This window comes from Camarhynchus parvulus, chromosome 20 (genome assembly GCF_901933205.1).
Source record: "Camarhynchus parvulus chromosome 20, STF_HiC, whole genome shotgun sequence".
Classification (NCBI taxonomy): domain Eukaryota; kingdom Metazoa; phylum Chordata; class Aves; order Passeriformes; family Thraupidae; genus Camarhynchus; species Camarhynchus parvulus.
In genome coordinates, this window is record NC_044590.1 from 4,316,171 (window position 1) to 4,344,075 (window position 27,905).

Consider the following 27,905-nt stretch of genomic DNA (forward strand, 5'->3'; position numbering starts at 1 on the left):
GTTTTATGGAATTTACATGTCCAGGATCTTTCCTTTAGCCCAGCAAGCTGAGACACATTGGTAGGTGCAAGCTCAGTGTGAAGGAGGATTTTTGGTTCCTCCAGCCTCTGGAGGCCAGGTCCTGGATTGTGGGATGAGGCAGTGACCCTCTGGCGTGTCCAGCTGGGGGAGTGCCAGGGATGGGTGTCCAGCAGAGCAAAGTGGCCTGAGAGCCTCGAGGAGTGGGATCTCAAACACTGTGCCCGCCCAGCAAAGCATTTAAACTCAGGCTTAAATTCCATCTTGCAAATTGAGATAAATTGAATGTGTCCTCACGGTTAAATCTGAGCATTTCTTAGGTGCACTCTGGAATTGGAGGAAAAAAAAGAAGAACAGTCTTTTCTCAAGAGCCTCTTGAAATAACCAAAGGATAACTTGAAAGGGCAAATTCTCACACTAGCACTGAGGAGAAGTACCAGACTGAATTACTTTACTTTGTGCTAAAGTAGCAGCAGCGCCTGTGATCTTTTAAATCTCTTGTGATCTTTTTACTTGCAAACATTATGAAGAGGAGGAGTATTGTTACATTTAATTCATTATGATTATTTTAATTCATGTATCTTTTGAACCTCATGGCTTTAGAGAAATAAAATGAGATTACAATTTTTCACAGGCTTTTAAGGGGTAGACTTGCTCCCACTTCTTTCTGTGATGAAGAGCACTTGTAGTAGTCTGAGTTTTAGAAGCAAAAGAATTGTGTTTTGGAGCCATGCTTTCAATTATGTTTTAGAAATTTTATTGGGGAGGAAGGACTCAGATTGCTAGCCCAGATTTTTCATACATTTTTCTCAAGATCAGGTGCAGGATGAGAGGTAATTCCAAGCTGCAATAGAGGTTTTCACTGTATAGTATGTGGCAAGATCTACCACCTTTTTTCCTAATATGCAGTACATAACAAGTATGAGTATTTTGTGGTTTAATAGCCCTACTCTTGAGAAGTGCTTGTACTTCTGAAGCCATTGTGTATGGCTTCTCCCAATTATGAGAATGACATTAACTTGAAGATAGAAGTGTCTCTTGGTAAACACTAGAAGGTAGAGTACAACAGTAATTTAGATGTTTCTTAAACAATCCTACCTGAGAAGCACTGTGAGATTAGATCTTACAAAGGGAGTGTGAAAAGGTCAAGTTGATGTGGGGAGCTTTGCAAGGAAACAACCTCATCAGAACTTTTCCTGTTGGGATAAGATGTTCAGGCCATAAAATGAGGAGGAGAAGTACATCCAGAGCTGTGCTTTGGGGGTGATGTCATCTTCTGTCCATTGACAGCTCCTGCAATATTCAAAGCCTGACAATGACAAGAAAAGTATCACAGATGCTGGAAACCTGTGGGAGCCATAAAAGATTCCACCAAAGGCAGACAGATTTCTAAGGTACCTGCTTTGGTACATGATTCTTCCAGAGAGTGGGAGAGGAAGATCATTTGAAACCCTGAGAGAGTGCACTGGCCAGGAGGTGCCTCTAATCATCCATGTGGTACCACAGAATAAGTCTGAGCACAGCTCTGCCTCTCCTTCCCTGCCGAAACTCCCATCCCTTAGAGATCCTGTGGGCATTTTGTGTCTGCTCAGTAACGAAGTGAGCGCGCTGCCCGTGCCCGTCGTGACTGCAGCACAAAAGCAAAGCCTATTGAAGTGCTCTGGGAACTGGATTTCAGCTTAAATTGGTGATAACTTACCCAACAGAAAGCGTGGGTGAGCTCAGGAGATTTCTGATTTCAATTAAATTATACTGGGAAATCCACATCTCCCGTCCCAGCCTGGTCAGCAGGCGCCCAAAAAGCCCCATTCTGGCCCTGGGGGTGTTAGCTGCAGCCTGTGTCCATGGGGCCCTCACCAACTCTGTTAGGTTTTCTGATCAAAGAGATTAACGTGTATTTGGGTTTTTTAAATAAGAATCTTCTGTTATAACCACATGGGTTATGCCCAGAGCTGGTGCATCTCTTTTCTCTGGAGTCCAGACTTAACTCAGCATTTAATTACAGTAACCCACAAAGGGCCCTGCTGCACCTTTTGCAAGGAAAGGATCTTCTCCTGCCTGACTCACAAGCCAGTCTGTCGTGTTCTCCCTATTTAAAAATTCCCTGGGTTTTACCTCATACTATTCTTCAGCTTTTTTCTTGCTTTGCAGCCCTGCAACACCAAGGAGCATTTTGACTCCTGAGTCACTCTGATCACATTTTATTACTTCTATCGGGTAAAATTTTCCAAAGCCTGCAAAGCCAGCCAGATACCTAACAACCTTAAATTTGCATTCATGCCTCATTTTTCAGCTCTCAAGGAACAGGGCATGTAGAGCTTTGACACTGACTCCTCAGGAACGAGGGGTTTTGGCATGGCTGATGCATTTGTGTGTGTTTCGTGGCTCATTCTCCTCTGAGGGCAGTAATTTGGTTAGCTTTTAGTCAAACTTTTTCTTCCGTGTCAGCTGATGTGTTCTGGAAGCTCATGCACTTGCCAAATCTGACAATTTTTCTTACTAATTGACTCTAATGCGAACTTCTCTATGCAGCCCCACTGCTAGCTGATAAAAACAAAAAGTAATGAATTTTTGCTTAACTAGCTGATTTAATTAAAATGTTTTATACTGTACTTGTATGGCTTCTATAAATGGAGAGGTAATTTTGTTTAATGAGTTCCTAACCAAACATTCCTGATTGTACGTAGCCAGATTTGATAAAGGTCACAAACGCTGCAATTCCACTGTTTGCTTTTGGAAGTCGTGATGATCAAACAGCTTGCTTGGGTACTGGAAATATCCTGTCAGGATTGGTTCCCTCTATTCCTGTTTATACCAGAAATTATTAGTATAGTTTTAGGAGCAGAGGGGGTTCTTCTCTGTATTTGAACACTGTTCATTATCTTTAAAGTGGAAGTGTACTGCCAAAATCCCATCTCATTGTCAATTAGTGGCTTCTCTGCAAACACATTAATTTAATGCCCCTGCTGAAGAGCTGTGTATTTTGGAACATCTTGCTGCTAAAACAATAGTTTTCAGAGCTCTTTGACACAAATCATTCATGAATGGCAATTTATGCCGTGATGGTAATGGGATGTGACATGCAGCTATCTTTGATTAAATTTACCACAGCTTTCAACTATTAGTAAATAAAGCTAATACAGACAGTCATCTCAGAGTTCTGGAGGGTGGATAAGGAGAAAAACAGATTATGGATTCCTTACCTGTGCAGTTCCTAAATAATAGCTGCACATAGCACAACTATAATAAATTAAAGTCTAAAATAAAAAGTCTGATCTTTTTAAAACTACTTTTTTTTCCTGTCTCCAACTTCAGCAAATTCAGCAATGACCTAAATAAAAAAGGAATCAATTACCGTAAAATAAATAAATTTGCTGTTTGTTCTGCAACCCTTTCATTCTACTGTATGAGAACACAAAATGGAATATCTTTCTATACTGAAAGATCAAAAACTGGAGAAATGGTGCATTTTGGGAAAAAAGGGTTCATTCGTCCTCCACTGCTGTCCCTGATGTCAGCAAAATGTTGTTTCCTTAGAACAGAATTCATGCAAATGTTTATTTTGCAGCGCTCTCATGTTCCCTTTGTTAAAGAACTAAGCTCTATTTTCATTGTCTTATTTTCTGTTTGGTAAATATAATTTTCTCCTGTCCTTTCTGCAGCTACCATGGAAACAAGCAAAAATGTTTCAGATTAAATATTTTTTTAATAGATTCTTTTTTTTCCCTGGTAGAAAATGGTAGCAGTTTTCAAAATGTATATTGATATAGGAGATGAAGGGAAATATTGTTTGAGCAATGGACTAAAGGTGGACTTTGTATCCCCTTGTATTGACAAAAATATATTAAAAACACGTTGCCTCAGTTAAACCCTATGAGTGACACTAGAAGCAAAGCAACCCAGGTATTTCTTATCTGAAAAATGTCTAGTGTGAAGTGTGTTAAAGATCCTAGGAAAATAACAAGGCTGGCATATAAATAAAACAGGTTAAATCATGAATCATTTTGATACCTGGAAAATAAAGGCCTTATTTCCCTTCCTCCAGTTGCAGGTACTTTTTATTGCAAATGCAAGCATAATATATTTTAGTGCCGAAGCATTTCATTTTTCGGGTTGAGCCCTATGAAATTATTAATCTCCAACAAATGTACCCTAAGACTCGCTTGTTATTTATATGCAGGGAATGGCGGCTTATTTACCCAAACATTAGAGTGATCCAAAATGTTCAGCTAAGCAGGAACACAAAATATGATATTATATTATGTAAATGGGTTTGTGATACGCTCTGCTGGATAATAACTTCCAGATGTCTCCGTAGCCAGAGGCTGACGGATATCAAAGGCAGGTTGGCTGGGAGGGGAGACAAGCCAGCTGGCGAGGCTGGCTACTGCTAAGTGTAGCGGAAGGTGGGAGCTGGTGTTCCTTCACACTCACTGCTTCTATTTGTGGGCTAGTGAAAAGTCAGTGCCTCGTAGCCTTCTTGTCACGGGCAGGATAGGGCTGGAGGGGCTGCTGCCATCCCACGTGTCTTGTTCTGTCAGGGGATTATTTTTTGACTTCTTTCATGAGTAGAGGTGGGGTTTGGTCTGAGTCTCCCAGTAAATGAAAGGCTGACGAGCCACAGACCAGCACTGACAGGAGATTATAGACTCACTAAATGGCTTTTCCAACTTATCCTTTATTCCCAGTGCCAGGTGCAGACAAGGAATGTCCCTGAGCTCTCAGCACCGTGGTGTAAATGGAGTTAGTTGAAGCACCCTGCAGCCTCATTAGTTTGGAGTAAGGTGTCCCGAAGATGTTGGGTTCAGAAGTCTGACAGTCCCTTTGGGATTTAGCTCCATGTCCTCTTCCCAACGCAGCAGTTTGTGTTCACCATCCTTAAAGGCAATTCTAGACTGAAAAGGGACTGGAAATGACTCCTGGGAGATTCCACTGGAGCTGCTGACATGGACTCCAGGATACCCCTATACCTTCTGTGAAGCAGGCTGGAGAGGAAAGTTCTTTTCACAATCCTTATAGATTGTGAAAAATTGGGATTGTGATTGTGACTGCATCTACTCCAACCTCTCATTGCTTTCTGAAAGCTTGATCTGCCATCTCAGAGAAAGGTTTCTGATGGACTTCTGTATGGTTTTAATTGATTTCAATTAATAGCCAAAAAAAAAAAAACAAATCAAAAAAGTGGTGAGGGGAATTGCAGGGCAGATTCTGCCACTCTGAGCTGCAGTTGATGCTCAGCTCCTCAGCTACCTTATCAAACAGAGGGAGGATGGGCTCCAGGAGGCTCTTCCTGTGCCCTGCAACTGCTCATAGCAAACGTTGGAGTTGCACATTGCAGAGACAGAAGTGTTTGTCAGCAGGAGATACAAGGGCTGGGTTATGATTGTGCTGGCAGTGTCCATGTGTGTCACAGTCCAGGTGTGTCACAGTCCGTGTGTGCCACAGTCCGTGTGTGCCACAGTCCATGTGTGCCACAGTCCAGGTGTGTCACAGTCCGTGTGTGCCACAGTCCGTGTGTGTCACAGTCCGTGTGTGTCACAGTTTGTGTGTGTCACAGTCCAGGTGTGCCACAGTTCGTGTGTGTCACAGTCCAGGTGTGTCACAGTCCATGTGTGTCACAGTCCAGGTGTGTCACAGTCCGTCTGTGTCACAGTCCGTGTGTGTCACAGTCCGTGTGTGTCACAGTCCGTCTGTGCCACAGTCCATGTGTGCCACAGTCCATGTGTGCCACAGTCCAGGTGTGTCACAGTCCGTCTGTGCCACAGTCCGTGTGTGTCACAGTCCGTGTGTGTCACAGTTTGTGTGTGTCACAGTCCAGGTGTGCCACAGTTCGTGTGTGTCACAGTCCAGGTGTGCCACAGTCCAGGTGTGCCACAGTCCAGGTGTGTCACAGTCCATGTGTGCCACAGTCCGTGTGTGTCACAGTCCGTGTGTGCCACAGTTCGTGTGTTTCACAGTTCGTGCGTGTCACAGTCCGTGTGTGCCACAGGCCGTGTGTGTCACAGTCCGTCTGTGTCACAGTTCGTGTGTGCCACAGTCCGTGTGTGCCACAGTCCGTGTGTGCCACAGTCCATGTGTGTCACAGTCCAGGTGTGTCACAGTCCGTCTGTGCCACAGTCCAGGTGTGCCACAGGCCGTGTGTGTCACAGTCCGTGTGTGTCACAGTCCGTGTGTGCCACAGTCCGTGTGTGTCACAGTCCGTGTGTGTCACAGTCCGTGTGTGCCACAGTCCAGGTGTGTCACAGTCCAGGTGTGTCACAGTCCGTCTGTGTCACAGTCCATGTGTGCCACAGTCCATGTGTGTCACAGTCCGTGTGTGTCACAGTCCGTGTGTACCACAGTCCAGGTGTGTCACAGTCTGTGTGTGTCACGGTCCAGGTGTGTCACAGTTATAGCCACAGGCCCATGGAAGAGGCAAGGGATAACTCAGAGCCAAGTGTCAATCCCAGGCTTGCACACCCGCTCACACTCTCGCACACCCACTCACACTTGCACACTACTCACACTTGTGCACTCATGCACACCTGCTCACACTCTTGCACACCCACTCACGCTCTTGCACACCCACTCACACTTGCACACTACTCACACTTGTGCACACTCATGCACACCTGCTCACACTCTTGCACACCCACTCACGCTCTTGCACACCTGCTCACACTCTTGCTTTAAATGATACAGCCAGCACAGGACTGCTCAGCTTCACCAGCCAGCTCTGAAAGATTCTGCCCCAATACAAATACTGAGGCATTAGCTCCTACTGGATCCAAACTCTCCTAACAAGTTTACATCCCAGCATGGGCTCCTCTCCTGTTGTTTCTCTTCATCCCACACTTTGTAATTACTTTTTCCCCTTGATCTTGAAGGTTTTCGTCGGTTTTGGCTCAGCTGTATTTCTCTATCTTATCAGTATCCTAAAGTGACAGACAGGCATAATTACTGAATTATCTGACTATTTTATATCCTCCTGTAATTATCTTTGTATTACCAAAGCCCATGCTTACATATTCCATGTTTAGAGTTTGATCCTGTTGTAACGAGTTATAAATGTCACCGTGCAATTTTTGGAAAGGAGAGTGGATTTCACTTTCCCCTGGGCACGTGTCTCATGGATTGTCTGGTGCTGTATACCATCATTTTTGTGACATGTAGAAGAGAGTCACAAAAACACTGGGAGGGAAGCCACCCCAAAGCAGCAGCACTAGAGGTGCTTGACTTGATTTTGTGAAGGGCTATGGACAGTTTGTGTTCTGGTGGCGCTACAAAAGGTGGAGGAATATTTTTATTTTTTGAAAATGTTTCTGAGATTCTGTTAGGCATGTGGCCAGCGAGGCCATGAGAAAACGAGCAGTTGTCATCTCAGTAAAAACTGTTCCTCAGCAAAACTAGAGTTGGAAGCTGTATTTTAGAATTCATTTAATTTGGTGTCATATTCTGCTTTTGAGTTGAACTTTAGATTCTTACAAACCCAAAAACACTGGAGAGTTTTCTGGGGCTCACAGTACAAAAATGCTGTTATTCCAGATATGTTCTGGATGTTTCAATCAGAGATCTGAATAGTTCTGGCATTTATACTCACCAGACTTTGTTACTGCAATTGTCTCACAGCTTTTAAGCAGCAGAAAACATGTACAACATATTTAAACAACACCAGAGAAATTAAGGTCAAGAGAATGCATTGTCAACGAATGAAGAATAAAAAGAGCTGTTGCTTAAAAAAAAGAAAAAAAAATTCTTGTTGCAAGATGCTTTTGAAATTCTACATATCAAATTCAGAGTCATGTTGATGATTTATTCTAATATAGGAAAACATCATCAAGAGTGACAAGCAAGCTAGTCACTGTCTAGTCACCTGCCAGCAAGTATTTCATACAGACTAAAAAGCCTGGTATTGCCTTGCTGAGCTGACACTAATTATTTCAGTATACACGGAGCTTTGGGACTCGTGTTAATTCTCAAGTCTGTCTTTAGTTCAGACTCATTCCACTGTGTAAACTCAGAAGAGCACAAATTATTTGACCATCCTTTCATAATCTGTCCCCATGCTCACTTGCCAATTATATAAACTGATCCAAATACCTGCTCTCAAAGGATTCCCATTTGGGAATCACAAGCCAATTAAAAAAGTTAGGGGATATCCAGTATTCTGTGGCTCATGTCTCGTAGTCCTGTTTCATGTTGTCATGCATTTCTGGGTGTCTTCTTTAGATAAGATTGATTTCGTCAGTGTTCAGAAAAGATACTTCTCTGGCAATAAAATAATTTTTAAACGAAACCTTTTTTGGATATAGCATTAGATCCCATGGTAAGGAGGGGGTCAGCAGTGCCTGCCAGTATCCTGACTATCCCAAGAAAGTCTGCCACTACCACACCACGATTCTGTTTCTTTGTTTATTGCCCACTTCAGTAAGCATTCTAAGAGCAGCATCTAAATATTGAACATGGTGCTGTGATTTTTTTTGAAGGCGTGGAAACAGCATTTAGGTGAACACAACCCACGTGGTGAGTGTGAGACAGGACCTGAGGAACGTGCCTCTGTGTGTGACTGAAAAGACCATATTTGTCTGTTCTGTGAAAATTCAGCTCTGGAACAGACTTGTTTTTAAGTTTTGCAGTAAAAATAGCTGCATTTTGGCACAAATGCTTCCAATCCTTGCAGCCAGTGGATGCCTGCCCTCCAGAGGTAGCAGAGATCAGAGCCATGACCAGGCTGTGAGAATGGGCTCCTTGCTGCTGTGCCCAGCTCTCAGTATCTCCAGCCTTCCTGGAGAAGGTCCACACAGCTCTGGAGCCACATCTCAGTTTAACTTTCATTTACTGTTTGGTTTTCATATACTGTGTAGTCTGGAGGTGACTGTTTCTTTACTTCCCGATCAGGAATTGAAATGTGCTAATAGATGGATTTACATCAAACTAGAAGGCCTGGAGCAATGATTCCCACTGAAATCAATGCCTACAGATAACTGCTTGGAGGATGTTTGGCTTCTTAGGTCTGGAGTAAGACAAAAAGTGAATGTGGCTTAAAATGGCAGGAGCCTCAGAAAATGCTTTGATAGCTTTTCCTGCATTGCTCTCGTGTGTTGGGGCATTGGGTTTGGGGTGAGTGGGTTTTTTGGTTTTTTTTTTTTTTGGAGAAAAATAGCTGAAAATTGTAACATTCTGAGAACAGTATTCCCACTGGATCTTACCTCAAATGAAAAGAATGTGACTTGCAGTCTTTGTGATTTATGAAAGTTTAAACATTTTCTGGTGGGAGTGCGGGTCACCATATGGTAACAAAAGCCCTTGCTAGTTATCTTTTCTGCAGACTTTCAGAAGTAATTGCTGGAATCCTAGAAGACCACAGAGTATTGAAGTATTGGGACTGCACAACCTCTGAAGAGCCTTCCCAAATCTACATTTCATTGGTTCATCCATTCTATAAGGCATAAATTTTCTAATAGTGAGCCAGTCTCTCTAAGTCAAAACCATGGTCCGATCATTTCCATTTTTTTCATAGCACTGTAACATTTCCAGCAGCAAAGTATTCCATTCAGAGAATCCATAGTTAAAAAAAAATCACAAAGAAGGACTCAAAGTCACACCAAATAATGAAAATTTACTGTGCCTGAGATGTATTACACTTCCCAGGCAGAGTGGGGTGTGTTTTTTGTGATCTGTGTTCAAAACCCAGCTCTCATATAAAGATCATTTGTTATGAAGCACTAAAAATCTGAACTGATGCACCTTTGCAGCCAAGGGGCTGACTCCCTCTGGCTGGGGTTGGGTTTGTGTGGCAGAATACCTTTGCAGAGCCGCAGACTGCAGGTTTTTGTAGCCCTGCTCATGCTTAATACCAGATTATAAAGCTGGACCCATTACATGGACTGTAAAGGAATCCTCTCCCATTCTTTGTGTTCTGGTAGATTGCACTTATGGTAAATTTTCAGCAACTTCTTTACTGCAGTTCTCTGCTGCATCTCTTTGCAGCTGGTGTAATGAAGACAATACATTCTGGGAGGCGTCTTGACTTGGGGGTCACAGCTCCCTATATTTGTGAATGTTTAGTTGATGAGGTGGTTTTAGGTCATAGGTTGGACTTGATGATCTGCGAGGTCTTTTCCAACCTAGCTGATTCTCTGATTCTGTGTTTCTATGAAAAGGAAGCAGCAGCAGGGTTGCCAGTAAACACGCTGTGTCTTTGTTCCATGTGGCTGTTGGACGGGTCCTAAGAAGCGAGGAAGAAGCTAACTGGCTGTGCTTTCTTGTTCCCAAAACAGCCCAAAGGAAGGAAGGCGCTGCCTGGGGAGCTGGTGCAGCAGCAGAGTGACACCCTGCTGCCGTGGCGGCAGCACCAGAGTGCCAACGGGCTGCGGCGGCAGAAGCGGGACTGGGTCATCCCACCCATCAACGTGCCCGAGAACTCCCGCGGGCCCTTCCCGCAGCAGCTGGTTCGGGTGAGTTCAAGAACAAAATACTCATAATAAGGGTGATCTTGTGATGGCTCTGCTGAAGCAGTAGGTGTGGGAAGCCTGGCTGAAAGCACAGGCTCCTGCTCTCCCTCCCTCCTGCAGGAATTGGTTGCCTTTTCCATGCTGCTCCAAAGCTCCTCGCCCCAGTTTCCCTCCCCAGCTGACGGCAGCCTAATCGCCTCCTTCCAGCCAGTCCCTCCTGAGACGCTGGCACTGCTGCCAGCATGGCACTTTGCCCACGCTCTCATCCAAAGAGCTGCTGCAGGTGTAAAAGCTGGGCTGGGTGGCGCCCAGCAACAAGGGTGCTGCATCCTTCCCTTGCCATCCCTTCCCTTGCCATCCCTCCCATCCCGCTGCAGATGCGCCGCGGCCCGGGGGAGGTTGGCTGCCTGCCGCCGCTGCAGATGGATCCCCAGCCTCCCCTGTGTTGCTACTTTCTTTCTTCACAAGGATAATCTCTGAGATCAAGTTTACCCATGTGGTTTTCTGTGATGATTACGGGATGACAGGACAAGAAAAGGAAGGGAAAAGGAGTGTTTTACAGAGACATTTGGTTGATTTATTGTTGCTGTTGGTAAGTGTTAGTGAAATATAAACACGTGTTGCTATTCCTCTTGTGGGTGCTGGTTTTGGGTTTTGGAGCAGTCAAATGATTAGCTGTAAAAGGAAAAAAAAAAAAAGTAAAACTGCTTGGCAGACATTTGCAGCTAGCTCTTCCCTTGGAAGAAAATGGCAACAATATAAAAATTCAAAAGTTATTTCAAGTAGCAGTGGTGTGTCATTGGCATCCCTGCTCAGGAAGTTCATTTAGTCCTTTTGAAGCAGTGCCTGGATTCACATGAGTTGCATCATTACCTGTTTCTGTGTCTGGGAGGAAGGGGCATGTTCCCAATTCAGCCAGGGATTGGATAAGCTTGGATTGTTGGAGTCATTTCTCTGTGCAATTAGGGAGTACAATAAGGACTAATATTCTTATGGCAAATATTCTTATGTCTGTCCTGGAAAACCAGGGAGGGAAACCAGAGAGTCTTTGTGTGCTCAGCAGTGCAGGGTACAGAGTGACCCATTAATGTGTTGTCCTACTGAGCTGAAGAAATGTCTTAAGAGGAGAATAACCTGATTTGTCAAAAACGCCTTTCTAAATTAATAATTTAGATTAAATCTTGAATTCCTGTGAAAAATAAAGGGGAATACTTGCAAAATGAACTTGTGCTCTCTTCCATTCCCTACCGATTTCTTTTGAGTTTTGACTAGACAGCAAGAGGACAACTTGGCACCAGCTTACCATGGCAAATTTGTTGATTTATAAGGACTGAAATCTCTGTGGCACTTTTTACCCTACAGTCTGGAGATGAAACAGAAGGACTCGACTATGCAAAATTCTAATATTAATGGAAATGACAAATAATAAATTTTATATAGGTACTGAAGAATTTATATTCATCACTTAGACTACCAGTAACCTTGGAAAGATGACCTGGCTTATGGAAATACAGAACTCCCAGATTTTCAGCAAACATATTCCATTGCAGTTTTCGCATGCAGATGCTAGAGGAAACACTGAAAATGAAGTGAAAATGGGGTGGGAAATTAAAAAAAACAAACTGGCTTACAAAGGGCTGTTTTCCTCTTCACTTGACATACAGAAAGCATCATAATGACAGGGAAGATCATACAAAGAGTGCAACTTGATTAAGCGTGAGACCCCTGATGTTTCAGGCTTGGGTTGAGTTTCTGCTCCTCTGCAGCATCTGGCCCTTTTGCCAGCCCTGAATGTGCAGCTTGGGTGATTCCTATCAGGAGTTACAGCTCCCTCCGTTAGACTTTGCTCTTTAATTATCCAGAATAGGACAAATCAACATCTTCAAAGACCAGCACTATCTGATTATTTCCATCCACATAATCTTCAGATTGCCCTGGAGCATTTTGCTGTCTCCTAGATCTAGGTGAGAGTTTTGATCTGATTTCCCATGCTTTTGCTCGCTGGGCACTGAATATTTTTGTGTCCATCTGCTCAGAAACTGGAACCAGAAGTGCACATGTGAAGTTGCAGCTCAGCTCTCATTTGTACAGAAGCAGGTCTGTCATCATTTTCTCTGCTGTTTTATATAAAACATTCAAACCTACCGCTGGTTCTTGGACACTGAACTTTTTTTGGTCCAGAAAGACCAGCCTGAGCTTGCATTTTGTAGGTATAACTAATGAAAACCAGTCCCTCCATAGTGCTGTCTTTGGTTCTGGCTTCCTCCAAGGAGAGGAAGGGATGGCATGAAAAATCTCATCACTGAAAAACCCAAAAGCCCTACCAGAAGTACATTTTCGTAGAACCTCTTGCTGTTTGCGTTTTTATAGGTCAGACTAATTTGAAATGCATAGGCAAATCTTTCAGGTTCCCTCCTACTCCTGCTTCCTATTGTGAAGGTAAAAATTCCATTTTATGGAAGTTGATTAGTTACTTGTCAGTATTTTTAGCAAGGCTGTGCCTGAATGAAGTTTAAATCATAGCAAAGGTGAATGCAGCTTGATGGGAGCCACATACCTCGAAAGGCAGCCCTGTCTGGTTCAGCTGGGATCAACTGTAATTCTCTGCTCATTAAACCATTTCATTCTGATAAAATACATTAAATGAAAAAGTTTTTAGAGAAAAAAAGAAAAAAGGAACATTATCCCTGCCAAAAAAACCCTTCTGTTAATTACAGGGTTTTTTCTTTCTGTGGAATATCTGTTTCTGCTCATATACATCAACCACACTAACTAGGAAATGTGTTTCAGAAAAATAATAGCTGAAAAAATAATAATAGGAATTTCTAATTAATTTTGGCTGCTGAAAAGATTTACTTACTCTTTGAAGAGTTTAAATTAACATCTGACATTTATAAGCTAAAAAAAAATTGTTAGTGTACAAAAATGGTTTGTAAACTCTGCTTTTGTCTTTGAGCTGAGAAAACAGTTATCAAAATTTATTGATATATGCTTATTTATTTTGGAAACATTTATGAAAATCTTGAGTTTAATTTCCTTCTGCTTCACTTCCACCTTTGTACTAGGAATAATATTGTGCATGCTGTGAAATATTTCACTGTTGTGAGGCTAATTTCATTACTAATTGTCAGGTACTCTCATTATTATAACCGAAGTCCATAAAAATGCCTATTAAAAATACAAAAACAGTATGAAATCCCCCTCCTTCTCCAAGCAAATGACTCATGCAGGCACACTGATCAGCTAAGATAATATATTAAATAGTTGCACCCTTGCTGAGCTCTGTCTATTTTCTCACTGACTCATCCTTTTTAGCTACATGCGTAGCTAATTCTTAATTATCTATTATCTAATTATCTATTAGCTTATCTTGTATTTCATCCTCCTTTGAACTTCAAAAAGAATCTCAGTTTTGGATCCACAAGCCAGTCTCCAGCTGCTTCTAATGGGAATCTTGACTCAGTTTTCAAGGCAAGTCTTGGTCCATCTCAATGGACTACATGAAAATAATTAATTTAAAAAAACAATTCTTATGCAGAACTGGCCTTTGGTCATCTTTGACATGCTTAGATAATGGGCTCCTCTGTCAACCACTGCAACTATGTTCTCCTTTGTGAGGGCTCCAGACTTTCAGTTCATCTCCAGGACCTCTGCAGATCTCTTAGAGCCTCCCATTCTTCACTTCATAGAGCCTAATTCTTCCAGCTTGCCTTTATTAAACATAAAACTGAATGTTTTATTATTTTCCTGTTAGATCTCTTATGATAAACAACTTGTTCATTCTCATTATACCAGCATGAAAATCCCCTGAGGATGACCAAGGCAGGATCTTGGTGCTCTCACAAGCTGCCTTGATTGCATGCTGCAGGCACAGCATGGGCTCCCGTAGCCGAGCGCCGGTGATCTCAGCCACAAGAGTACTGGAAATAACCTGATGTGTGTAACAGGGAGTAAGAGGGAAGGATGCATTTTATGTAAATTTAATCAGAAAGTCCTGAAGTGGCTTGGAAAGTTGGCAGAATAGAATATACCTGAAGACTCTTGTGTTGTTGCTTAGCAGAGGTGTTGTTGTCAGGTCAGGTTTCCAGCAGCACAGGGCATGTTAAGGGAGCAGAGAGCTCCTCTTGACACGCTGCAAAACCCTGTGGTGGGCTCATGGGTGGGTTTAGCACATCTTAAGCTATCCTGTGACATTGAATATTTAGTATGAAAAAAGTTGATAGCACGCTCTCCAGCTCAACAGCCTGTTTGTGTGCCCCAGCCCACCCTGGCTCAGGAATTGGGTGGGACAGCTTTCCCAAAGTCTGAAATCCTGGTGCTAGAGACACACAAGGCACACTGAGCTGTGAAATCCCTGCCAGCTTGGGCCATCAGCCCTCAGTGCTGCCATCTCCTTTGCTCCTCATGGCTGTTTCAGTGTGTGCCTTTGCTCTGTTTTAAATAGTTTTATTGTAGGAAATCCCTCTTGCCTCCTCTATCACAGCGTTGCTCACTGCTGTGAAATTGGCAGTGCAGAATCCATTAGCTCCCAGCTGCAAGACAGATGGCATCTGTCTGTGGTGAGAGAAGGTTTGTTGAGAAAAGGCCTTGCAAATGCTTCCCAAAGGACATCAGACCTTACTTTTCCTGAGAGAGATGCAGACAGCATTGATTACAAATAGACCTAGATCTTCCTTGTTCTCCACAGAAACAGCTGTTTCTTTTGCCTTATCAGCCACACACACACTCAAAGAAAAAAAAAATTGCTCATTCTGGCTCTCAGAGCACCTCACCCTTGTGATGCCCTGTGAGCATCATCAGCTGAAATTCAGAAATGAGGGGATTTGGTCTTTATTGTAACACAGAACAGGATAAGGAGCAAGCCCAGAGGGTGGACAGGAAATGGGACATTGTACAGGTTGTGGTGCTCTGGAGAGTCACAGCCTTTCTGTGAAAGATGGTTCAAGGATGTAGCTTGAGACAGCTCTTGATTCAACTGCAATTTCACACCACTAACCAACCTGACACCAAAGAGGGAAAGATGAGCAGGAAAATGGGTCATCAATTGTTCATCTTGCCATGGTCTTGGTCTGGTCAATTTTGCCATTGATCTCTCCTCTGTGTGTGTGTTACCAAACCAGGACTCACATATGACTCACAGAATGAATGGACAAAGTGAAATATGACACAGTGCTACACCCTTGATGTGTCCATTTCAAATTCCTTTAAGACCTGCAGTCTGAAGTGAGTTCCTGAACATATTCCACACTACATGTACTGCTCAAAGGACATCCCTTTGTATTCTCCCTGATGATGCCATTCTCGTCTTCCAGCATTCACCAGAAGAGAAGGGCAGATCCTGATGTAAATCTCTGCCAGAGCTGGTGGGGCTACCCCAGTGTGTGCCTTTTGGGAATCTGGGTTGAAGGAAGCAGATGCCCAGTGCTTTATGGGCTTTCCATGCACACGCACACCCAGCATTATGGATTGAAAAGTGCAGCTACAGCATAAATGCTCCATTTAAAATTCTCTTACAACAGCATTCAAGCCTATACTGTAATTATACATATTGTATTTCCTTGTATTCAGACCCATAGGGAATTTATATTGTCCTTGCTAAAGCCAGAGGGACTGAAGGAAAGCAGTCATTTAATGATTCAGCTGTCTTGGGCTCTATGATTTAATCAATCATATGAAAGAAATTTTTAGATTCTTTGTGTTTAGAGTTCTCTTGTCTGAGCAGAAAATGTTCCCTTTTTGAATTGCTTTAATAGCTGTATTTATGCAGCTGAAAGTTCCTTAAGAAATGAAAGTAAAATCAAATTGCTGAGAATGCCTAGATAATTTATCGGAGAATATTCAATTAGAATATATTAATATTTTAGATTTCCATCATTAATTTAATATTCAGAGATTTAATTTAGTCGTTGAATTGCTGTAGTGCCATGCGTGGGTAGATTGTTAGGCTGAGTGCTTAAAACACCTGCCACAAATGGGTGAATCTCACTTTGATTCCCAAGAGCACAAATGCCTTTCTACTGACATAAGTCTTGCAGCAAAAACTCAGACACTAAATCTTGCCTGTGCTCTGCATTTTTCCATAATTGCAGAAAGGAATAATACAATCTTCTAGCAGAAATAAATGCAAGAACCTGATTTATTTATGCATTCAAATCCAGACTGAGGGGGAATTTGGCGCTCTGTGGTTCTGAGTTTGTCAATGTATTACTGAAAAATTTCATTTTGCCAGACTGGCCTTGTCACTTAACTCAAGGAGAACCGTCGTAAGTGAGGTTGGGATTTAAAGGTGATTGACACTTTGCAGACAGATATCAAGGACTTCTATTGCCCAGTTCAGCTAAAAAAGCTGCCCTTGAATTTTTGCCATTTTCCAAGATGCTTTGGGAATAGTAACCTGAATGGAAAAATGCCCCTCTAAATCATAAAAAACCCACTAAATCATAAAATACCATTTGATTTGGAAGTGATATATCTTTGAATGTGGCATCCCAGTTGCATGAAGGAAATGGAACCATTTTTAATTTCTCACACAACATAAAAACTGAGATTCTCAGAAGCCACTGCAAGCAGTGAGACTGCTCCCACTGATTGGGAAGTATCAGCATGACATTTCAGAAGTCTCGAAAATCATTGATAATATTTATGATTAACTTCAAGTCATTAATTTAGGGTACAGCAAGTTGGACTGGGAGGAGGCTGGGATGACAGACCTGTGGTCTGACCTTGTGGTTGATGTTTCAAACTGTTTTGCAGTCACTCAGCATCCCCTGAGGTAGTAGGGTGGGATATACTAGCAGGGGTTTGTGACCCTACTAGTGGTTAAATACAAATTGTAAGTGAGAGACAGGGAATGATGGAATTGTTTAGGTTGGGAGGGGACCTTTAAGATTCTCAAGTCCAGCTGTGATCCATACAGCCTTTGCTTAGGTATTTTTCCATGCAGGATCTGACTTTTTCACCCTGCCTGCATCACTGAGGATGGTCTCTCACAGATAAGAACCCGAGGCAGGGAAGCTGAGTGGCTTTGAGACCACAGAGCTGTTACCGTGGCCATGGGCAGCACTCTCTGGTTATCAGCATCAGGGCCTGTCCTTGGGTTATTTGAAGAATCTCATAATGGAGGATTTTAATGGAGTGGTCAGAAATCTTCTGCTGATGGTTACAGTCAGTCACATTATCCCATGTCTGAGCCCACCTGTGCGTCAGGGCTGTTACACACAGCTCTGTTTCCATAGCCATGCAAAGGTGCTTCTCTGCTCTCTGCTGGCTCTCCACCAACTCCTCCTCCACCGCCACCACCCCCATCCAGCCCACACCTTCCAGCTCCAGCTTCACATCAGGAGCAGGAGATTCAGGAAGCACAGAAGGATAACTACCCCTCGAATTGTCATCACAGGCATACTGCAAAAGAGTTCATCAGTCACTCCAAAGAGTATTTAGCTATAATACCCCATTGCACATATTGCAACATATCATTACCTCCCATCCTCTCCAGAAAGTGAGATAACTGTAATAGCCACTCAGGCTGGCTGTCATTACGTGTACAGGCAAAGGCAGGAAGGCATAGTCAGAGCTAATGCACACAGCTCATGAAAGCTATTGAAAATCTGTGAAGACAGTGTACCCAAAAACACTGGGTTAATTTGCTTAGAAAAGAGCTTTGGTTTTGCTCCTGCCTTTTCCAAAGCAAAACAGTAATAATGAAAAAAGCTGAGACAAAACAGAAAAAGAACTCACAATCTGCCTCTTTGCTGCAGGAGTTCATTCTTTAACACTCAGCACCCACATTAGGTGAGTGTGGGACTTGGCTTCCTTGATGGGTTGAAATGGAGTCCCAAAGACAGAGTGGTGCTGTGTGGGTGTGAGTTTGGATTTGCAGAATGATGGTGCAGATATAACCTTGACAGCTAGGCTGTTGCTGAAATTCACTGTAGCAGGCTGGGATGAGATAGGAAAAGAAAAAAACTACAGTTTTTATTTCCTTACTAGTGCATATGTTCTTGATAGTCTGCACCAATGAAGAATTAAGTACAGCACCCTGGAATTTCAGATGTCAGCTTTTAAGATTTTAAAGAATTTACTCTTGGGCTAATTTTAAGCTCTCACTGCTGTGGTTAATTGTTTTTTTTTTTTATAACAGCTGAGATTTTCAGTGATAAAGGTGTCACCATCCAAATCCTTTCTTAGCTGTCTCTAATGCAGGCTGATGAAAGATGTAAGCCCATGGCTACATGATGGGGCAGCAAAGAGTGGATATGCAGTAGTTTACCCATTTCATTAAAGGCGCCATTTCTTTGCAGTTTTTCCTTTCCCATAATTCTTACCATATTTTTTAATAATTACCATACTTATAATAACATTCATATTTGTTGCTAATTTCCTTAATTTAAAGGACATTTTCCTCCTATCCGAACAGTTAGACAACTTAAAAAGCAAACAAACAAAACCTTGGATTATATTAAGGGAAACATTTTGCCCAAGGCAATTTGGATATCTGCAGATGGTGGTACTGAACATTTTGGCCCTAGTTCAGCAGAGATTTTAAGAATGTGCCTAAATTTGAGCCTTTAAGTAACTCCAGTGGCTCTTCAGAATATATATGTTGACTGGAAACTGAGGACATGAATAATGCCTTACTGGATTAATGCACCCAGCATTGTGCAGTGCTAACCTTTTGGGCCATGTTTATAGTTTTTATTAAATTCCCAATTTTAATTACACTTCTCTGAGTGTAGTGGTAGTGTGCAGGGAGCCCACTTGGAGATGTGCACACACATCAGCCTTTGCATATGTCCTTGTTTTCCTAATACACACCAGAACCTGCCTTGAAAAGCCACCCAGTAGACCTTGGTTGCATTTTTTTGGCACTGGGTAAAGAGAGCTGAATTCTTTCCCCTCCATGAACCAACTCATGCATCCCCTAAGACCCCCACAGCTGCTGAACCTGCCATGTACTCCCCTTTGTCATAACAAACCACCGGGCCCTGCCCTCCCTGTGAAAAGTTTTACCTGAGGAATTCCCCTTTAGGAATCAGGTTTTGGAAACCAGGACTGATCCTCTATGACTCAAGCTGTAAACTCCTAAACCTGGAAGTTTCTCATGGAAATATTAACAGACCCCTAAATGCCATAGTGCTGGTGGCATTGCTAGGACATTGGCCTTCCTGGTTCATCTTCCACTCCTGATCTCTGCTCATTTTAATCAAAACATCATGACCTGAGGAGGGTTTTGTATCTGTGCTTGGGTTTTTAGCCCTTTTGGGCTGTTTTTCAGTTGACTTGTTTGTTTGATTTGTGCTTCGAGGCTTTGTGAGCTGTAACATTTATTTAAGCAAAGAACCTAATTTTCTTGTTGTTAAAAGAGGGACAGTTTAAGCAAGAAGAAAAACTGTGTGGGCTTGTTGTTTCTGTCTGAGAAATGAAAGGTATGCATTGTGTTGTGAAAAGATTGGACATGGAGCCCGTGGTTTGAACCTTTAGGGGAACTGGTAGTGCCTGTGCCCCTCTGCTAGTTAAACTGCTCTGTGGAAAAGGCAGAGCTGCAGTGTCCCCATTAGTGCGGGACTATGAAAAATTCAGTGGGAATGGCCAATTTTGCTTATTTCCAAGTCACTGTAAAAAGCTGTGGCAGCTAAAAGGCAGAGTTTCTGACCACACTGTGAGCTATTTGGAGTTATTTCTGAAGTAACATCACTGGAAGGGAGCATATTAGTAGAGGGAGGAAAGGAAACTAAGATTAAGGATCGGCACTAAAAAGTGTTGCTAGTTAATCCAAGCCCTCAGAAGGGATTTGTGTGAGTTGGAAAACAAAAATAAATGTTTGGCCAGCTTACATTTTCAGTGGTGTGGTTTGCAGTGAAGTGATGACACAATTTACTTACCAGTAAGTGGCATTCAACTGCCTCTAACAAAAAGAAATTACAGTAGAAGAATCAGACATCATCAGAGCATAAATCTTTCATGGAAGATTATAGCAGTTATTTATTATTTGAAAGCAAAGAATTGAGAAGCAAGGTGGCATTTTCTTTCAGTCATGGGAAATGCACCCTGTAATGTCTCCATGGAAAAAAGGAAAATGCTGCACCAAAGTGTTCCCATTCAGCTCAATGGCAACAGCACTATTCGTTAGCATCTGGTTTTGCAGGGAAACTCCTGTTAAGAGAGGAATTTAAATAGTGGAGGAAGCATTTCCAACAACTGTCTGGTCTTACCGAATATTTTTCAGACAGTGTTATGTTCATGGCACAGGTTTTTGTATGCTAAAAGAAAAGGCAATCCAGAATTTATGAAACAGCTGCTGTGTCTTTTGAGCACCTAAGGGACAGGATGACACAACACATGTATTTCTGAAGTCATTGGAAAGAAACAACCCAACAACTTTCTGTACTTCCTTTTGAACTGCAACCCATGGTATCTCCAAGCATTAAAACATTTTCTTTTAATTTTTTAATTAGACATGAATACAAAATGTAACATTTGGGTATAACATGCTATTAGGAAATCAGCTCTTTTTCTCCTCCTTCTGTATCCATTCAGTTGTTAAATGTCCCCCCCTTCCTTTTTTTTTAACCTCTTGTTCTTAATGAGACTTCCTCCTTCTCCCCATGAATCTTTATGTAGGCAACCTTAGCTCTTGATTAATCAGTAATTAGGGAAGGAGTCATACTGATTTCAAGTCTTTAGTATCATACTCTCCAGCTGAAATTCAAAACTAAAATCTGAAGGGAAGCCATAGTGTCAATATTATGCTCTGTCTAACCATATGATGACAAAAATCACATCAGAGTCAGACCAGGCATATCTATTTATATAGGCACAAATCTGTCCTGCTTGATATTGAGTGTAACACAATCATAATTCTCTCCCACGGCTGCTTTCTCACACATTCCCTGCCTTTGTCACCATCAGCATTCAATATTTCGCCTTAAAGTTTACTACACCCTCTGTCATCTCATCTGACACGAGCTGCTCCGCTTCACTCCGTGTTTGCTGAGCAGTTAGGGCTCAATTCAAAGTTTAATGAGCCCTCATTAACCTCCACGAGCTTTGGATCAAACCCTTGTAGTCTAATATGGAAATAATGCCGGGGTATTATGGAGTTAAAAGCTGCCATACAGTGGTCTGAGGATAAAGTCACTGCGGGCGGGCGGCTTAATGGGGTATTAATTGGATAGAGGGTGTTCATAAGTACTGAGCACTGAGTGTGGATGCTGCTGAAGGAAGGGAGTAAATGCTGAGTGGTGTGATCCTAAACTGAGGTTGAGGTTCCCTTTGCATCTGTGCTGTAGGTCTGCTTCAGGCTTTGGGGGGTTAATGCTGATGGGGAAGAGTTTTCTGGCCCAGGTTGATGGGTGCTGTCACTCACAGGTCGTCTTCCCTCTCATCCTCCTGCTCTGAAGTCGTGCCTGTCTTGGCCCCATCAAAATCATTCTTCCAGAAACTAACTGTTAGCAAAAAGGTGGTGTTGTTGGAAAGGAGACGCTAATTCCACACCGCAGCTTTTGCATTTCCTCTTTTTCTCTTCTCTGGGGTAAGGTGCTTTCAACACAACATTTAAAGTAACCCAAAATGTTGTGTTGCCTGAGCTCTTGGTGCCAGTCAGCCCCCAGCAAGGCTGTCTCTCTTTTCCTATGGACTGCTTGGGATATTCCCTGGGGCTCTGCTGATCAAAAACCTCCACCACATCACGTCAAAGCAGCGTGTGTTCAATATTTTAGTCTGTTCCCTTGGGTTTACCTTTTTTGTACCCAAAATACTGTTAATTCTTGGAGAAGCTCCATGTCTTCCTCAGGCAGTGTGCAGAGGATGATCGGGGACAGCAAAGAATTAGTCCTTGTTGACACAGATTCCCTCAAGGTCTGAAGGGTCCCTTAGTGGGGGACATGCCCAGGGCCACCGCAGCAGGGACACCAGGCTGCTGCTGCCCCTTCTGAGCTGATCCTGCCTGTGCAGGGTGGATGGTTTGGGAACTGTGACATCATCTCTTCACCAGACAAGTGGGACTGATTCCTTTCATTTATTTATCTTAGATATTCTCTGTGCTTCTTGCCTTTTCGAAGAGCTGTTCCCTTTCCTTCTGTGAAGCCACAGATGCAACACATCCTGTCTTCCTCCATGCAGCCAAGTGCTTTTCCCTTTGGGCTGGTGACAAGTCACTTATTTCCTCCATATAGCTAAGGAAAAAAAGAACAATCACATATGCAACCATTACAGAAATGTTTTTCTGGAAACTCTCAATCCATATCTCCATAAGACATGTCCCCATTCTCTATAATTTTTAAGCAAAAGGCTGTCTCTGTTCTGCCTGTGTGCCAGCCTGCAGTTCCTGCCTATCCTAATCCCATATGGGAACGAGGCTTGAACATATATGCTAGGAGAGGTTATGAAATTCTGCTTGATTTGCTGCTCTCCTTTTTATTCTTCAATTGATTAAGCAGCTGCTACAATAGGCCTTCCGTTGGAGGATTTCCATGATGCCCTCCCCTCTAGAGCAATACTGCAGCCTGTTTACCTCCCTTCTTTGTGTCTACACATTTCCAGTTCTTGTCTCCTGTTCCACCTTTTTGGGTCTTGCTTTCACATTTTTGTTTTTGCTGTAGGGTGTTCCCATCTTTCCAGACGTTTTCTCTGTCTCGGGTGTGCCAGGATCAGGAGTCAGTCACAATCCCTGGAAACTGTGAGGTTGGCTGAAGTCTTGGCTGTCTCTGGTTCTTGTACCATCCGTTCCAACCTTTATTCTCAGTTGGAAATATTTTTTAAAAAATAAAAAAAACCACAACACCTAGACTTGTGGTGTCTCCAGAAACTGAGAATATAAATACAGAGCAATCTGTGATGAAACCTGGAGCATTCCCACCGTCCTCTCTCCATGGATTTATGTACCAGTCAAATGTGTTTTTCCTACAGGACAGTGTGGGTGGAAGTGTGGACATTTCACAACCAAGGGTGTTGCTTTTAAGGGCTGAATCAAAGTGTGGGTGATTTCATTAATCTTTTCCATTCAGTTTTTCTGATTGAGCTTTTTTTATTTATAATTATATGTCTGTCTGATTGAGAAAGCTATTTATCCCTTCAATGATGAATTATCAAGAAAGGATGGACAGGATGCTTTTAAAGCCTTTCAGCCCCATAGTTGTAGCCACTTATACTGATAGCTTGCACTGGAAAATGGAATGTGAATCAGAGAAAACATGGGAAATAATAGGAGGAAAATTCAGAATCCATTTCTGATGAGTTTATATTAAACCCAAAGATCTTCCACTTCATAGAGAAATTATTTAAGTTTTATGCAGCTTTTGAGATTATGACAAGCTGAACAACTTGTTCTGGCTTGGTGCTCAAGCGCCATATGGTACTACTTCAGCAATTTGATGTGATATTATGAATAAGAGTGCATGAGTAGTGAAATGTTTGGGGTTTTTATATCATATTGGCCTTCTGCAATAGACATGAAAAATGAATTCTGTTTAGAGTAAGGGAAGGGGGGAAAAAAAACCCAGACCTGCAGGTTTCAATAGCATAATTGCAGCAAGCAAGTGGAAAATGAATCTGTGGTGATTAAGAAACCAGTTGCTGACAGCATCTCTTGGACAGGTGGGGATAACCCATGTTCTACAGGCCCTGTTCTCCTTTAGGTTTTCTCTGGTGTACAATGCTTGTATTATCTTTAAGGAAAAATCTTTACATGCTATTATCTATGTTCAGGGCTAGTGGTTTGCAAATGATTGTTATGCAAGTGGAAATTGACTTTGTGTGTAGAAGCAAAATCTTAGGCTAAGCTTGTAATCTCAGACAAGTATATGGAAGCAATAGTCAGCAAAAGGTAATGGTAAAATCTGAATGTCCCTGTCTGAAGAAGGGCCATCATTCTTCCCTGTGTTTCTTGCCTGCTAGTTACAGGAAGTTGCTTCCTCAAATTTAGTTGCTAAAGGCAGTTCATGGATAGCAGGATGTGACTGCAAGTTTTGGAGTGTGAAGTAAGTGGAGATGGGAGTCTGGTACAATTCACTGGCACTGGTCTCCCTTACTGTGTCAGTGTGTACTGAATTCTAAAAAGATAAAACAAATCCCACCCCTACCAATATATATGAATATTTTTATATATGTGCTAGATTTCAACTAATGGTGTGTGTAAATCATACATTTGGTGTGCCCAGAGAGGATGGGACTGGTGCACCAGTACAGATCTCATGGGAGGAATCTCTGGGAGGCAGAGGGTGGCACAGGCTCTGCCTGAGGACTCACAGCAATAACTAGTGGGACTGAACACCTGCCTGGAAAATTTGGCTCAGTTTCTTACTCTGAATTAGAGCTACATTAGTAGAATTTTAAGAGACAAATGCTGCTTTGAACACAAACCGTTCATATGGAAAAATGTCTGATTTTTATAGTAATTTTGGGATTTGTCTTGTCTGGATGTTTCCCTAAATTTGTTTTTCAAATGGCTTTTGCTTCAGAATGGAGCTTTAGTTTGTACTGTGGATAGTGCTTCCATTCCACAGAGCTGGCTGGTTTTCACTAGCTGCTTTGCATTGTTTTTTTTTTACCCTGAGAATTTCTTTCTTCTTGTTCTTAATATATTCCCAGTCGGAATTTAGTTTCTGGGGAAAAAAGAAATCTTTCATCGCTGCAGTGATTTTTAGCGGTTGTATCCTTTTATGCATCATTCTCACACAGTGTGAACATTTTAACCTTTTCTTAATTATTAGCATTTCCATTCCTGCTGTTCATTAATCTGTGCTGGGCAAGGACCATGATGTGTTGCCCAAGGATGCGGCCGTGGAGCTGCTCAGCTCCTGCTCTGTGGAAACCTCAGCCTACAGAGATTTTCGTGGAGCATCTACCATTTCGCTTTTGAAGTCTGAACTCAGAACTGATTTATTTATTTTTTAATGGATAGATTGGCTCACTGTCCTGCTGAGTTTATCTGCTTTAGTTATATATGTGAAAACGTTGTATAAATCCAAGCTGCTGCTGACTGCACTCAGATAGTAAACGGTGTGTAGCGTATTCTTACCACAAGTACACAAAACCAATTGTTCCTGATACCTGGTAAAATCTAAAACAAAAAACTGATAGAAATTAAGCAGTAAATTACCCAACAAAGTTAAGGTCCAGCCTCTCTTCCTCTGGCTCCAGTTCTCACTTACAAATGGAATTGTGGCTGCATCTACAGCTTTACCTACCTGGATTTTCTCCTCAGACATTTAGTAGTACGTGCTCTCAGACTTCAGTTCACAACTGAATTGCAGGCACAAATGCTGCCGATGCCAGGGGAGCCTAAATGACTCTGCAAAAGTCAGAAAGGAAATCCAGGGTATACTTGAGAGCAGACTCTCCCAAATCCCCCAAGTAATCCCTCCACCTTAGGTTTTTTGCATTTGCTCTGGAGTTGTTAAGATGTTGCTGGTGGTAACTTGAGCTGATAGATATTTCTACAAAATCTAGTTTTAAAAATAACATCCAGCCAAATTGAAACTTATTTCAAGTGTTCACATTCCATAATGTTATCATTAGTATCAGTAGTATTATACTTCTCATTATCAGCAAAGGCCCTAGTTTTCAAAATGTGACTGTATTTTGGCAAAATTAAGATTCTAATATTTATGTAGGTTTTGTTCTTCATTAATTTTCTGCAGATAAAGCAAAAATCCCACTTTCTAAATGGCTTTTATTTAGAATACAGTTCAGTGGTGCTTCTGGAATATTGGTTTGTAATTCTCATATTCATTTAACCCCAGCTTTCCAAGCTATATGTAGTGAAAACATAACCACTTTCCTCTTGGTTAGAATACAGTACTTAGCGTTTTTTAAGTCTAGTACTGGGCAAACTGTGCTGGGTTTTATGTTGATGATAAAGCTTTAATTGCACTTCTGCAATCCTCATCATGTGTAAAGCAGTACCACTAAGCTAAATGGGAACATCATCCCATAAAAACCAGGCAGCCTGGAGTATGATTAAGAGACAGGAATTTTTCCTTGTTCAGACCAGCGTGGTTTCAGTTTTCGTACTTTGCTTTCCAGCACTTCACCACTGCTCACACACATGTATTCCCTACCACCATCCAAGGGTTTCCATACAGCCTCCTAAATTCATCCTCTCCCTCCTGCATGGAAACAGCAAAAAATCTACAAACAGGCTGTAATTTCCCCAAGATTCCTCTGCAGCCAGGCCATGTCTGAACAGCTTGCTGGCTTGGTGGCTCCACGGCATTTTGTGCGCGATGCTGTGAACGGGGGGCAGGAGGTGACAAGGAGGTGGCACCACGTGGAGAGAAGGTGGCACCGCATGATGAGAAGAGGGCACCACGTGACGAGGTGGTACCACGTGACAAGGAGGTGGTACCAGGTGGTGAGAAGGTGGCACCAGGTGGAGAGAAGGTGGCACCATGTGCAGAGAAGGTGGCACCAGGTGGAGAGAAGGTGGCACCATGTGGTGAGAAGATGGCATCACGTAGAGAGAAGGTGGAACCACATGGCGAGGAGGTGGCACCACGTGGTGAGAAGGTGGCACCGCATGACAAGGAGGCGGCACCACATGGAGAGAACGTGGCACCACGTGGCAACAAGCTGGCCCCACATGTCCTTTTCATGGAGGAACAGTTTGACCCTCGGCTCCTTGTTTCCATGCCTGATGTGGGGAGCTGTTGTACATACAGAATAATATTGGCTGCTTGGTAGCAAAGCAAAACCATCTTGACAATTCTTAGGTAGTGGGAAATGGGAAGAGGAAAAATGTGAAAATTGTTAAAATTCCACTTTCTTGGGCAGGTGCTAAAGCTGTACCTGTCAGTGAGCACTAATAGGGCTTAGTTCACTTGGCTGAGCATTACTCAGGGGAGATTTTGGGCCAAGTTTCCATCCTTGCCAACAGTTTCTTTCTCCACTGTAATTCATTAATTAGCAGCTATACCTGTTTACGTAATGAAGTGTCGGAGAGCTTTTATCAGTGTGTTGCCATCTGAAATGTCACAGTGTTCTCTTGATCAGATTAGAAATGTCTGACCAGAAAGTCCCCGGTGTTTCAGGGCATTGCATGTGACTCGTGAAAGGGAACAGTTAATGATGGTGACAGTGAAAGAGTCAGACCAGGCACATTTTCTACAGTGTAACTTCCCAATGCTCAAATATTTGAAAGTCAAAAAAAAATTAATACTTTTGTGCACTCAGTGTGTAAATTTAAACTTATGTTCTCAAATGAGATGTTTTAATTCTGTTGCTGTGTCGTGCTTAGAAATAAAAAACTAGCCCAGACTCCAGCCCTGTTAGACCCCTAACCAGTTTATAATAAATGTGGAGATGCCAGGATTACCATCCCCAGATGTGGAGCACAGCATATGGTGCCTATGGTAGCAAAATACAGCTTGCACTGGGGTCCTGGTAATGAGTTTCTATAGGTGTGTACATATAGATTGCTGTAACACTGGAGAAAGATGCAGAGCTGCCATCATGGAG

The 27,905-nt window shown here is 42.5% G+C and overlaps 1 protein-coding gene across 4 annotated transcripts in view; it reads left to right on the forward strand.

The window, feature by feature from the left end:
- The window catches only part of CDH4 (cadherin 4), a 416,711-nt gene that overhangs the window by 254,247 nt on the left and 134,559 nt on the right, over positions 1-27,905 (forward strand). For all 4 annotated transcript variants that reach the window (XM_030963158.1, XM_030963159.1, XM_030963161.1 and 1 more), the window contains one exon: positions 10,278-10,454. In XM_030963158.1, coding sequence (XP_030819018.1) covers positions 10,278-10,454 — 177 coding nt within the window. The remainder of the gene's footprint in view (positions 1-10,277; positions 10,455-27,905) is intronic.